At 32.0% G+C, this 15,301-nt stretch overlaps 2 protein-coding genes across 2 annotated transcripts; both read right to left on the bottom strand.

Moving 5' to 3' along the window:
* Nucleotides 1-20: 20 nt before the first annotated feature.
* On the bottom strand, nucleotides 21-1,442 carry LOC120325901 (sialate O-acetylesterase-like). Its single transcript, XM_039392077.2, has one exon. The coding sequence runs from the start codon at nucleotides 1,440-1,442 to the stop codon at nucleotides 21-23; it is 1,422 nt and encodes a 473-aa protein (XP_039248011.2).
* Nucleotides 1,443-2,666: 1,224 nt separating this feature from the next.
* LOC120326472 (fatty acid 2-hydroxylase-like) lies at nucleotides 2,667-7,667 on the bottom strand. Its single transcript, XM_039392773.2, has one exon. The coding sequence runs from the start codon at nucleotides 7,574-7,576 to the stop codon at nucleotides 6,557-6,559; it is 1,020 nt and encodes a 339-aa protein (XP_039248707.2). The 5' UTR covers nucleotides 7,577-7,667; the 3' UTR covers nucleotides 2,667-6,556.
* Nucleotides 7,668-15,301: the final 7,634 nt, after the last annotated feature.

Here is a 15,301-nt window from a genome sequence, read left to right as displayed (position 1 = left end):
GCATAAACCTAGTTGATAAGCTAATGTGTGTCAACATTCATAACAAAAGGAGAAGCAGGAAAATCCATTGAATCATAGATCGGGCACTTTTTAAATTCACATGGAGTAGAAGACCATAAATATCTTATTTTTTTCACGAAGTGAGAACACTTATTTGCCTGTACAGTGACGAACTGTTCATCATATTTAATAATCACAGTTGGGAGCCATTCAGCAAAACCTTTAGGTGACAAATCGCTTACATCACATCTGCTTTCAGAGCAACATATTTCAAAATTTGTTTTACCTATGACTTTTAAATTTGGATATTTATATTGCAGCAGTATGTTGCTTCCTTTCAAAGTTGCCGAGACAGGAAATGGGCCATCATCATGAACAAGAACTTTGTATACATACTTTAATGCCTCAGTTGCTAAACGAAACCCAACGTCCTGTTTATCTCTTGGATGTATAGAACCATATGGTGAATTTGGATCAGGGAGGTCCAGAGTAACTGCCATAAATGTGTTTGGCATCATTTTATTGGGAACGTATCCATAATCAGAAGTCTGATGCCATCTAATTAAGGGAAATCTTCCTGTTTCTTTTGGTGCCGCCACAGTACACAATTGAACAAAACCAAAAGGGAACTGAGATTTTGTTTGAGATTTAGTAGCCTTGTACCATGATTTCCTCCAATCTTTTATCATAGCAGGAAATGAACAGTTGTAAGTATTTCTATGATAATGAGCATTTTGTTCGCCTTGATACCATATTGCTCCTGAAATTGTCATGTTGAGCAATGGGTGAATCATAGCATTCCATAACACACTGTTAGATTGTGGAGACATACTTATATATGAATTTACTTTATCCAAATTACAGTTCGCAAGTGCTTGTGGTGATGACCATGCTTCAACAGGTGTACCTCCCCAGTTACTGGATATTAGACCCAATGGTTTCTTTATTTTGTTATATATATTTTGTGCATATAACCAGCACACTGCTGAAAAATATTGTGCATTTACTGCGGAAGGGACAGCCCAAGCTTGCGCAATATCCACCATGTCATACAATGGGACAGGAGATGTAACTTGAGAAGCAGTGAATATTCTAATATCATGATACATAGAAACATTTTTCAATGTGGCACTGGAGTTAAATATATGACCTAATGGAAATTCCATATTGCTCTGACCACCACATATCCAAACATCGCCAAAAATTATGTTCGAAATGAAATATGTTTCTACTGCTCCATTATATTTGTGACTGGCCGAGATTGTGCCTCTTGTACCAGCCATTTGCAGATTAAAAGTAACTGACCATACTCCAGTACCATTTATACTTTCTCTAACAACAGTTTTGTACACATCAAACACATTCAACGAAACCTCTACTGTAGCACCCAACATGCCATATCCCCATAAAATTGCACGAAGAGGTTCAGACTGAAGTACCATATTATCTTGATAATAAGATGCAAATCGGAACGTATGTGACTGTTCCATTACTTTGTAGCCTGTTCCTTCCATCGAGAAGAACAGTAATAAAGCACAGACAACACAGAACATAGTGAATACTAGGAACTTTGATGACAAAATCTTGGGCATCACAAGTTTTGAAGCATGATAAACTCAATGAATTTCATGAATAAACTACTTTATTACAAGGTTACATTTAAGTTCATGGTCTAAAAAAAATCAGTAGCAACCAGACAATTTAGAAATCACTCGTCGAAGTTTTACTCAATCATTTGTAGAGCGAGCGAATAAACATCAACTAATTATGACAAGCTTTATCTTGATTTTATCGCCATAAATATATAATGACATCTTGTGAAAAATGTCTGTATTCTTACACTATATTATAAAAATATTTACATAACAATCATGTAGCCCATGAAATAAAGGAATTCTTCTTATGAGATGTTTAGATTACCCATAATGCCTTAATTCGATATACAATCAAGGCAAAGTCCCCCAAAGTATTTTGAATAAATTGAGAAATTCGATTTTCTTATTTAACATAACAGTATAATTTAAAACCCTATCAAGTAATTCATTTTTTTATATACCTAAATGCAATACAGAAAAAACAGGTATTATGAATAGAAAAACATAGTTGTAATCATTTATAACCACTTGGACAATTTTAATTCAACTAAAAATTCCACAACTTCGGTGCACTGATGCACAATTTATTGACATCCATGTTTAAACAGAGTCTGCTATTACTATAATGGATCCTGTACCATGTTGTTAGACATTATAAATATCTAAATTTAGACTGGGCCCAAATGATTTTCAGTATGGGAGAATAGGATACACGTTACCAAGTATGGTTGCATTTCAATAAACGCTGAACTTCAAATACGCGAGAATGTTTGATATTTTGAATCGTATGTATGGCATTTTGAAACCATCTTCACTGTACTGATAAAACCTGATTTCAAAGTAAAAATGACAATTTGTACATCACAACAATAATATCAACTTGAAAATACCCTACCCACAAAATGCAAATTGGGGGGTTTTCATTTTTACTATACTTTTAAACATACCTACTTAATACTAATCTTTTTTACCTCTCTGATAATCTATCTTCTTAAAATCTGACATAATAATTTGCATCCATCCTTTGCAGATTGCTGCCAGATTATAAGTAACCAATCCATGAATAAACCATGATTTCTATAAAATATTTATTACGAAATCTGAAAAAAATATGACACAATTCACACAATAAAAATTCCAAAAAATCAATTATATCTAGATATCTAATTAACATTATGGAAAAGTGAAGCAAATATGAAGCGGGAATGACGTTGACTCAAAATAGATTATAATATATATGTATACATGCATAAAAACAATGAAAATTTTAGGAGCACAAAACTAAAGCTTCAGTGGCACAGTCCATCTGCGTCTCACGGGCAACTAAACATGAGCAAATTGTCAAAAAAATTTGTAGGCATAACTAAACTAATGCAGCACTATTATTCAATTCAGGGAGATATCTATGAACTCAAATTACAATAATTTTCAGAGAACAATATTCGAATAGTTACTTAATCTACGTACACATTTAGAGAAGTTGCAAAACCAGATAAAAAATATTTGGAACATCCAATAACGTTATTGAATTGACAAATGACAATAATATTAAAAATGCAAAAACTCCATTTATTATGGTGTTTTTTTTTACGAAAAAACAGGGTGTCGAATATATATCTTTTACACAGTACAGCATCAAATTGATTACACAAACTAGAGATATCTGGATACCTTGTGCAACACCATGACCCACCATGTAACACATATTAGTCAACATAAACTGAGAAATGGTTCTTAGTTGTCCCTCACATTATTATATAAATACATAAAAATAAATTCTGAATTGACTGACAGAGCTCCGAAAACAGTAATGAAATCATATAGCATAACTGTGCCTTAAAAGCGATGCAAATTTGATTAAAAAAAAGAAACTTAAGGGAAAACATATCACCACGCAAAACAATTAGGCAATACACACACAAAAAAAAAATGGGAGTGGATTTATTAGTTGATTCCAGTTGCACAAAAATAAATGCAATCTACCTCAAACAAACGGACATTACATAATATGATAATGAAGCACAAATGTGAATTTATTCGTAGATACACCAAAGTTTACTACCGTAATAGTGAAGCAAGCATTAAACAGAATTCATTCAACAAGCATTAAATGTGAATAAGAATGGATAAATGGTTTGAAAATTCATGTGCAAGCATTTCATTTTTTAGTGACTTATTGTACATTATTAACTTCAAAAGTATTTATACTCGCAAGATACTTTTATACTTGCATAATAAACAGTATTGGCAAATTTGAATTTTACCGAAGCAGTTATAGAATATGGGTTAATTAATAATTGGTTAATGCTAGACATGTGTGGGGTAAATAAGGGAGGGAGCATTGTTTGATAGGGAATTGTTGTACATTATTATCTTTAATGGTTTTAAAATTGAAATTTAGTACTTTCTGTACTTAAAACAGTATTGATAGTTAGGAATTTTTCTGAGGCATTCGTAAAATATCTTCTATTTTATTCTTGCTTCACATTAAATAAATCGAATACTTAAAAGAGTTAATTCTAGACATGTTTGGGTTGGGGTATAAAAGAAAGATCACCAATTATCCAATATAAGGACAGTCTAATTGTGGCTTACACTTAACGAAAAAGATAATGGGTACAAAACTTTCAAACCTATATTGTCCAACAACATATGAATATCAGCTATAAACTGTGTGTAAAAGTTATTATATTTAGTTGACTTGAGATTGGGAAGGATGATCGCAAGAAAAGAATTAAGCATTATAAACAGAACAAAAAGGATAACAATAAACAATGCAAACAATATACGGCATTTAGCATGATAATTGCGGAATAAGCCACTAAATGATCCAACGAAAAATACAACTTGAACAACACAATAAGACAGTATGATATTTTATTAAAAACATTAATTACAAAGATAATTTTATTAAAGAAAGTACAAATGGCTTTTTTTTTACTTTGGGAATTCATGAGAAATATATTTTTTATACTACGCCTACTGTTCCTCAATCTAGTTGTGACACCCAAAGTTTTGGACATCACCATTCTGTTTCCTGCCTATTTTCTTATAAATAGTAGTATTGCAAATTGCAATATATAAGGAAGTACTATTACCTACTTTTTGTTTGAATATACCCTTACCAACAAGGGAAATATTTGAAAATAATATTTTGGTACTGTCATATCCCTTCCCGATTCATGATCATTGAACCATTAAAAAAACTAATTTATTACCAAATATTTCTCTCTCTAAAATAAACAAATCTTAGGATTTTAATCACAATAATGGACAAATACACCTTGTTTACTGTAAAATTAACCACACACTTTAAGTTGGATTAGGAAATATTTTTCATTCATCAATTTCTACAAAAAAAAAATCCAAATAACAGATTATAAAAAAAGAGTTGATTGGAACATACTGTACCAAATAATTGATAAAACAATAGTATTATTCAAGCTTCATATTAGCATAGGAAATTATGTGGATTGAACAGTCCCTTTAGATTCGATTACTTCAAGCTCCATACTTGAAGGGATCAATTTGAGTTTGATTGGTTATTTATTGAAGGTTAAGACGCGCCATCATTTGAAATGTTTAGAAATAGCCACTTTTTTTAATAAATATGCCCATGCATAGGTTTGCAATAAATGCTTTCCCTTGCATTTAAATATTAAAATGTGCAAAAGAAAAATGCAATTGCGTTTCTAGATCAGTGAGAAAAAGTTATACATTGAAAAGTCAGAAGTTACCAGTGGATTTATACAGACAAATGATGGTCTCTAAATTAAAACATTTAGGACGGATCCATTTCTGGCTCACAGTTAGAATCAAATAATTGTGGCCAACACAGATACGTCTATCTAAGTTAGCAGGATTTGGACCGAGGCAAGCATAACTCGAATTGATATCAGATATGCTTGCTTATTAAGCTTGTTTGTCTTAATGCTTTGTTTTTATGGAGTTGCGTGTCACTTTGATAATGAAAAAAAAAACTGTACACTTTTTGTAATGAGTAGCTTCTTAAGTGGCTGCTTGTTGAGAGTGAGAAATAAATAATTACTTAATGCATTCAAATGCATACTAATATTTTCTACCTTTTCAATTTTTGAACATTTCCCCTTACCTTCCTCTTTCACCAAATTTTTTTTAAATGTATGACATGATACTCCAATATGTTAATAATAATAAATTAATGAACGTGACAAATGCTATTTGAAATAATGTATAACCATGTATGAAGACAAAGCGTAGCAAACTGCATATGCCAATGATCCCAAATTCTAAATCCGTACCTACTGTTTTAATATTTCAAATTGAGTAAGTAATGTAATAGTATTATTCAAGTACTTATTTATTTCTACCGTAAGTTATTTATTATATATGTATTTTAATATGTTTTTTCAAAACATTTTTTGTTGTTGTCATAGTAATCCAAGTGCCCTGAGGCAAGACAATAATGAAGGAAAACAAGCGAATTCATCCCAATTTTGTAGTCATTTTGGATTCATTTACATTCACAATTTCATGTATATAAATTAAAACATTGGAGACAACGTTTCAAAGTGCATAATTTTTGAGGTAATAGGCTCCTGTGAAACAATACAGCATAACTGATTCAATTTCAGTTGAGCTATTCTGCACAAAACAAACACACAATCAAATGCAAGCTGATACAAATTACTCAAAACTAAACAAAAAATCAAGATTGTATGAAAAATTTCTACTTATAATAATTAAAGTTATTATTTTCTATATTATCTAGGTTACAAAGAGCAAATATCAAATTGTTGAATAAATAAAATGTGTTCTAATGAGAAGGGCCATACAACACTAGTTAGTAGTTTTAGTTTTAGTGAAGATTTAAGCCAATGATCTTTCAATTAGATCAAACCATATGCCCACTCAAGTGATGAATTGTTTCATAATCAAAATGGTGGGACTTGGATAAATCTTCTACTTTGATCAGTATCCATTCAGTCAGCTTTTTTATTCTTTCCAATAAGTGTGTTGAAAGGGTAATCCCACAGCCTGCTTGAAATACCAAAACCAAGTTCAGGAGACTGAAAGTGGTGTCTGACGTGATATGCCCGAAGATTGTAAAAATAACTTCCCTTCGATGGATTACCATAATGCAAGTAATAGTGAGTGAGATCGTAAACCACATACCCTGTTAAAACGCCAGCTAATAAAGTGTGACGTATGGGTATGGGCAGGATGCCACTGAGTATAATATAAAGCATACCGCCCAAAATTGATGCAGGCACTGGGGGGAAGACGAGACGACCTTTATCAAATGGAACTTTATGGTGCTGTCCGTGAAGAAGAAAATGAAGAGTAATAAGCCAGTACGAAGAAACTGGAGGACTAGCATGAAACAACCATCTATGTAAAGCATATTCTAAAAATGTCCACATGAAGATTCCTCCAATATAGGCAAATGGGAGAACATGGATTGAACATGAAAAAGTTAGCGATTGAACATTTGGGAAAAACAAAACTTCAGTATAATTCCAATATGTTGTCAGAAGAAGTAGTAATATGACTGGTATCCAGACAATCGGGATGACATACCAACTAGTACTGGAAAAATATTCCACAAAATCACTTTTGAACAGTCTGAGACTTTTATCAACAGGACTATCAACCCAATCATGATATTTCTCTCCCAAATGTCCAACTTGCCACAAAACCGGCTTTGACCAGTTAACTATATCAGAGCTTGGTGCTTGCTTATCCACCTCTTCAGTTTTCTCATCCACTAAATCCCCAACATAATGTTGCTCTAACCATCTGTATGCATTTTCACTATGCTTGTGTGTACCTTTTTCCATTATTGTAGTGACATCTTTTCCATGCCTTTTTGTGATTACATCGCTGCCACCAGGATGTATACTGACAAACTTCGAGATGTCATAAACCTTTTTGTTTCTTATGACCAATGTCTGTTTGTCACTAGAAATTTTTTCAAAGTCTTCTTTCGTAAATTGTGGCATATTTGTTGAAGTTTACCAAATCAAATTTGTATTTCGTTTGTTGAGGCCAGTGGCTAGTTCAATCACCAGGTTAAGTGTGATAATATTATCACTGCAAAATATGATAATACAGGATGGAGTTTAGAACCACAAGTTAATAAGTTTAACAACTGATTAGAACCATTAGAGGTACTGGTACATTTTTACAATAAAAATAAAACGGTAAATCTAACTACAAAATAAGGTTGACCACATTTATGGTCATTCAGCTAAATTTCATATTCATTCATGATATGTGAGCAATTATATATAAATCACTAATGGTAACCAATATTAAAATATATAATTTAACAAGATATCACAAATGTAAAATTTTTTTGATGTACAACTTATCCAAAGATGTCCCTGGATTGAATTTACTTTTAGGGTCTCCCTAAAACCAGGCACTTGCGAATTCAGGCACTATTTCAGGCACTTTGATATTTTTACTGTACGTCATTGAGGTTTTTAATTTACTTGACAAAATAATTAGACTTGATTAAATAAATTTTCGCATCCATATATTGCAATAAAACAATATTATTTCAAATTTATTAGAGTATAATTAATTTTTCAATAGTGAAATGTGGCAACATTGATTATAAAATATAGAAATCAGGCACTTGTATAATTTCAGGCACTTGGTGAAAACCTATTTTACAATGTATCTGATTACTTTAAAGCAAAAAATTAAATATACACACTTTGTATGATTGAATTTACAACATTTTGATAAAATTTGCCACATTTTACTATTGAAAAATTATTTATACCATGATAAATTGGAAATAATATTGTTTTATTGCGATATAGGGATGCAAAAATTCATTAAAAGTCTAATTATCTTGTCAGGTAAAATGGAAACCCCAATGACATACGGTAAAATTAAAAAATATCAAAGTGCCTGAATTCGCAAGTGCCTGGTTTTAGGGAGACCCTTACTTTTACTTTGCTTCAAAAAAAACCCAACCATGCTTTGCTAAAACTAACTTTAAACTAAAAGCGAGACAAGCACTCATATGCCATTAAAAAAAGGGTTCTAGCAAAGTAGGATAATGTACCAAAGAAGAACCTGTACTGCTATAGTTTTCCTAACCTCTGTTCAAATACTGAATGGTCATATTGTAGAGACTTCAGACTTGGATTCAAAATAAATACAAGCAAAAAAAATCTCGTGCTTTACTGTTAGTAGACAATAAAGATTACATAACAAAAAACGTCACGGACAGTAGAACGAAACATGTTTTGGATGCACACCATCGCACATTTACGACACCTGGACACCTGCAGATAGGCAGACATATCTCTAACTTATGCCTAGTATGAGAGCAGCACGACAGTCGTATAATTACAACATGTATCCGCAGCTGCTACAGCTCTTTAAAAAAACAAATCACCGGCGAAGCTAATCCGGATGTAAAAACGAATTGTCATTAATAAAATTTGAATCCGCCCCCTAAGAACGCCAGACGGCCGCCAGAAATAGATAGTAACCTCGCCAGTCGAATGCACCCGTACGGTTATCACGTGAGTCGAGCGCCGGCCAGCAAAGATTAAATCGGATTTATAACGCCAGCATGCGGATGACGATGCTTTTCCAATCTCATAGTGAAAATGGTGAAACTGGGAGTATCCACTATCATACTGGCAACACCAACAAGATTATTGCAACTAAAAATGACAAAACTGTCAATCCATAAGAAGAAGTGGAAAACTATTACATGCTCGTTTTTTTGAAATGAAATTGTTATTGTGTTTATATAAATGTATTATGTGATATTGTGTCTATATAATGTGATGTTTTTATTAATAATAAAAAAAAAAAGTTTTGTAGATCGAAAAACTGATCACATTGCTGGCCACTTGAATTGATCATGCTTTAAAACTTACTACAAATATTTGTCATTCAAATAATTTAGCCTAAAGATGTACGGTAATGAGCTGCCAAAATAGATGAATATTTGTCTGAGGCAACATATGGCTTTCAGACTGTGGCTAGAGATCCCAATAAACAACGCAAGTCATTAGAGATACCTGAGCGCCTAATTGTATATTCAGAACGTGACAGAAGCAACGTTCCATCTTTATGGAAAAATGAAGGGTCCGTCTTCAATAATTCGCGTATATATATATATACTTTCATTCTCGAGAATCAACGCCCAAACTCTTTTAATTTGTGTCTTGTTATCGACGTACCTATATATTAAAACTAAATGTTTTGTGTGTCAAACGGATCAGATGATACATACATTGACTGTGAATCTTATTGGCGAATTTGGGGGGATCTGACTTTGATGACCTTATGGCCGTATCGCTCCCTCCGGTCTATACCGAATTGACTTACATATTTCGTTCGTATATATTTTTATTGTATCATTGCTTGCTTTCTGGTTGACGAAATAATGAATTTCTCTCTCTCTTTCCGCTGCTCGGTAATCCTGACGAATTCCACCGTTTCCACAGAATTTTTCGGAGGAGTAGGCGTCATTAACTGGGATTTAGGTTAAAAGCTTGGAACACAAGTAAGTTTTTTTGTTACACAGTATAATCTACGATGAAGATACAATTAGGCTACTATCCGAGCGCATTGGCTCATGGATACAAACGAAACAGACGTTAATTTCACTATAAATCATTGTTAAATTGTCGAGTAAACCTTACCTTTCGTCGGAAAAAATTTCATTCCCTTTCAGTTTTCAGCCTTTTGATGACCTCAACCACCTTCCGTCGTTGAAAATTTCATCCACTTCTGCCCGTTGGGTTCAACCTTTTATTGATTACGAAAGAATTTCAATCTTCTTCTCCATTTTAGGTTTAATCTTTTAGTGACTGTAACCAACTCACCATTCGTCGAAAGAAATTTCTTCCACTCCTTCCTTTTAGGGTTCAGCGTTTTAGTGACTTAAACCACCCCATTTTCCACAGAAAGAACTTTCATCCACTTCTTACTTTTAGTGACCTCAACCACCTCACCATTTGTCGGAAAAAATTTCACACTCTTCTTCTTCCTAGGGTTCAGCCTTTTAGTGATTTCAACCACCCCACTTTCCGCGGAAAAAAATTCATCCACTTCTTCCTTTTAGATTTCAGTCTTTTTCATCTTTGGGAAAACTGAAACTTCTGGATTTCAACAACTTCATCGTTTTTTCCTTCGGCCTTTTTGAGTTCAATCAATCGTCTTATTTTGATTCTCTGACATAAACAGCACAAAGTAAACAGACAAAGAAAATGCAGAGATATCTGGGAGGTGAGCACAACTTAGAACAACGCACAAATATATGGACACGTTAGACCAGAGCGAATCAGTCTTTACCGGTACTTTTTTTTTTTTTTGCCAAATAGAATTCCAGTGCCAATATGAAATTCAATTATTTATAAAATTTTTGTCCAAATGAAAGTAAATTAATATTATTTATGTGTATTTCCAATTTTGGTTACAGTAATTGATATCGGAATACAATCGCATGGTTTGAATTCCGTTTAAATGAAGAAAAGTCATTTTACAATTTAAATATACAATACCCATACATTTACATTCACATATTCAATATCAGCAATTCATTGTTTGTAGTTCCAATTGATTTAGTTGATTGTTGTCCCAATTGTCATCATCGTGAATGTTATTAAATTTATTGGACACGTAGTGGACATAACGATCGTTTCAATATTATGTTGTTGTTGTTCTTGTTCTTGTTATCCTTGTTGTTGTTCTTTGACACGTTTTTAAAAAGTCGCTTTTCTCTTCGAATACTAGACCAATTGCTTTGAAATTTTCAGTGGTTGAAGATAAAATTTTTCTCCAGAAGGCTATTACTTTTTTTTTCGCTATGACGTCATCAAAATTATTGCCATTGGGTGGCGCTACGTGTCCATATATTTGAGCATAGCTCTCTTGTTTTATATTAGCATGGAAAAGCAAAATTTATAAATATTAGACAGCAAATTTGAACACCTATCATGCTAATAGGATTTTCCTATTTCCTGTCCAAGTTATTATTCAACTCTAACATAAAAAATTATCCATCAGACACCCAAATAAACATATCATATAGAAAATACAACAATTTATGCTTATGTTTACCACCTATGTAAACCAAAATATTCTCAAATCATTATAGATTTTATGAGTAGGTTATCCACTATTCCTTCATTGAGAAGATCTTGTCTATCAACATCAGACATTAATTTAATAACGCCCAGAATCTTACATTTTAAAATAGCACGTATATCACATTGCATCTGATATATATTGTCATATTTTACTTTATTCCTATATTCCCATATGGCTGACTTTCCACAATGGGTTATTAACAGTTTAGCATCACTTTGAAAATTATTAGAAATAATTTTCTCCCTATTCCATTCTATGTTACTCCATTCCCAAAAGTCGATTACCAACTCACAATTACAAAATAATTGCATACATGTTTCCTCATATCTATTACACAATACACATAATCCATTTTCATTGTTAAACCAATGTTTCAATTTATCACCCGTTGGTAACCCATTATGAGAAATTTTCCAGCTCAAGATTTTATACTTGTTAGGTATTTTGCATTTCCAAATATTCATCCAATTAATTGGATATATTCAAATTATATTTTTGTGCTACATGAATGTCATGTCGTGTAGCAATTTCTCTAATTTTCATACTTTTTAGTAAGTTACTTATTTTTTTTGTAGTTAATTCTTCAGAACCAACATATCTATAAATTTCAGGTCTATTTTCCTCTATATTATGGTTATTTGCTAAGATCTCTTTCCAATTCAAAGGTAATCTGTTCCAAACTTGTTGACTTTCGTTGGAAAATTTATTTAAATAATATTGTCTTCTTCGGCTATCCCTAATTTGAGAAATGGAGTATATCCTACTTGCCAATGTATAAGGAGTATTATTTAAAACATCTGTCACCGAAATGACCTTTGCTCGGATCCATTTAGTTGAGAAATGAAAATTTTGATCAGGAATTAAAGGATTATACCACAATATTTCATTTTTAACCTCATTTGCATATAATGGATGACTTCTTTCTAGTTGAATATCTTTGAATGAGTTAATTATAGAAGTATAGAAAGTTGGGATTGCTGTTATTCTTTCAAATCTTACATTTAAATACAAGCATTCTAATTTATCATGAGTCAAGATATCACAATATTTGTTAATGAAATAACTAGCTCTCTGGCTCCATGGCCTATTCTCTTGATTGAGTAATTTAAATATCCATTTGATCTGAATGGCCTTTAATTGACTTCTGAGGTCCATCATATTTAGACCACCAGATGTAAAGCTACCAGATACAATTTGTCTACCCACTAACTGGGGTTTATTGTGCCAAATGAATTTCCAAATGATGGATTCTAATTTTTTAATAAATGTTTCAGGCATAATTTCATAGTTAGCAATGTGCCACACTTTGGATAACATTAACGCTTTCACTATTAGACTTTTTCCTATCATAGTTAAATTCCTACCCTGCCACAAATTTATTACACTTTGTATAGAATTAGTTATTTTTATCCAGTTTTTATCTCGTGATATGATACTATTCCCTATGAATGTTCCTAAAATTTTTAGTTCCTGTGTGATTTGGATACCTTTATATGTGGATCCTATATTCCAATGTTTAGCTGACCCGCACAACATGATATTACACTTAGAAATGTTTATTTTCAACCCTGTAGCTTTTTCAAAAATTTTCATCAAATCCAATACTGCATCTAATGATCTTAAATTTTCTACTGTTACTATGGTGTCGTCAGCAAATCCCTTATATACTTCCCTTGTTCCTGTGCAATTTTTAAAACCTTCAATTCTAATATTACATCTGATATTGCAGGCTAATAGTTCAGCCATTATTAAATATAATAGAGGCGCAAGTGGACAACCTTGTCTAACTCCACGCTCTACATAAAATTCCTTTGACATGAAACCATTTGTTATAATTTTTGCCCTTGTGTTATTAAGAAGAGTATAAACCCATTTTATGAAAAAGTTTCCAAAATTTAGTTTTTTCAATAATTTGAATAACAAAGATCGGTCAACAGTAAATATTATTAAAGGTTGATTTTGTTTGTTTGCCCAAAAAATATCGTCCCTAATAGTTAACAAGTTTTCATGAATTACCCTTCCTTCAATAAAGCCAGTTTGATCACTATTAATTATATGGGGTAGCACTTTTTTCATTATTATGGCCAGAATTTTCGCAATTAGTTTATATTCAAAATTTAGTAATGTGATTGGTCTCCAATTTTTCAAATCATTCTTGTCATCTTTTTTATATATTAAAGTAATTAGGCCTAGATTTGTGTTGTGTGACAACATCAACTGTTTATGGTAGCTATTGTATAGCAATAATAAAATTGGGCGCAAATATTTCGAAAACTTTACATAAAATTCACACGTGAGACCATCCAAGCCAGGGGACTTATTCTGTTTCATTAATTTCAAAGCACTGTCTATTTCTTCTCCTGTTAATTTACTATCTAAATCTAGTTTCTGATTATTCGATAATCGTTGGTGGAAATTATTTATGAGTGTATCTTGGCAATCTATGTCTAAATTTTCATTTTTTTCATAAAGCTTAGTATAATATTTGACTTGTTCGTTTTGAATTTCAGCACAAGAAAAAATCAAATTACCATCAGATTTTTTTAATGATTTAAAAATTTTTGTTCTACCTCTAGATTTTTCTAGATTCAGAAAATACTTGCTGGATTTTTCCCCTTCTTCTGCCCATTTAATTCTGGCTCTGATCATGGCACCTTTTGCTTTTTGTTTGTAATATTCTTTAATTTCCTGTTCTGTATTTTCTAGAGTTTCTAAAGTTTCCTCATCCTCTATATTATTTTGCATCTCCATATAAGCTTCTCTATATTGACCTAATAATCTGTTTTCGATATAGTTTTCTTGGGAAATTTTCATTCTACTGCAGTGAATTGCCCATACTCTTATTTTTGATTTACAGGAGTCCCAAAAATAACCTTTTTCCGCATCATCTAAATTGGAGAGTTTGAAACACCAAGCCTTCAATATAGATTTAATTCCCTTCTCAAAAATTTCAAAACCAATTAATTGTGTATTGAACTTCCAGTATCCTGGTCCCCTTTTTATATTGTTTAATAATGAAGTTATCAATGCCATTGGATAGTGGTCCGAAAATGTAACTAATTGAGTATCTGTTTTAATAATGCTATTTATTTGATTTGCAGAAAGATACCATTTATCGATGCGGCTCTGAACTATTTGTGAGCCACTACGTTTTTGTTTCCATGTATATGATTTTGCGTTTATGTTTAAATGGCGCCAAATATCTATAAGATCCCATTTCCCTATTAATTCTTCTAATTTCATTGTACTATTATCGACTCTAAAATTTTGCTCTGGATATCTGTCTAATTTATCGAGAACACAATTAAAGTCTCCTCCTAACCAAATTTGATATTGTGCATTAGATAACATATTTACTTGATTTTCTAACTTATCATCAATTAATGTAAAAAAATCTTTACGATCCCTTACTAAATTTGGTGCGTATACATTAATTAAGATGAAAAAAGATTCAGGAAAATGTCCAGTCAAAATAATGTATCTACCGTTATCATCAATTTCTTTAGAGAATAAATCCGAATCCATTTTGTTGGAAAATAAAATTGCTACACCACATGAAACATTTGAATTTACTGACCAAATAGCACTATTTCCCC

This window comes from Styela clava, chromosome 4, assembly GCF_964204865.1.
Source record: "Styela clava chromosome 4, kaStyClav1.hap1.2, whole genome shotgun sequence".
NCBI classification, from domain to species: Eukaryota; Metazoa; Chordata; class Ascidiacea; order Stolidobranchia; family Styelidae; genus Styela; species Styela clava.
This window is presented reverse-complemented; position numbering and strand designations above follow the sequence as displayed.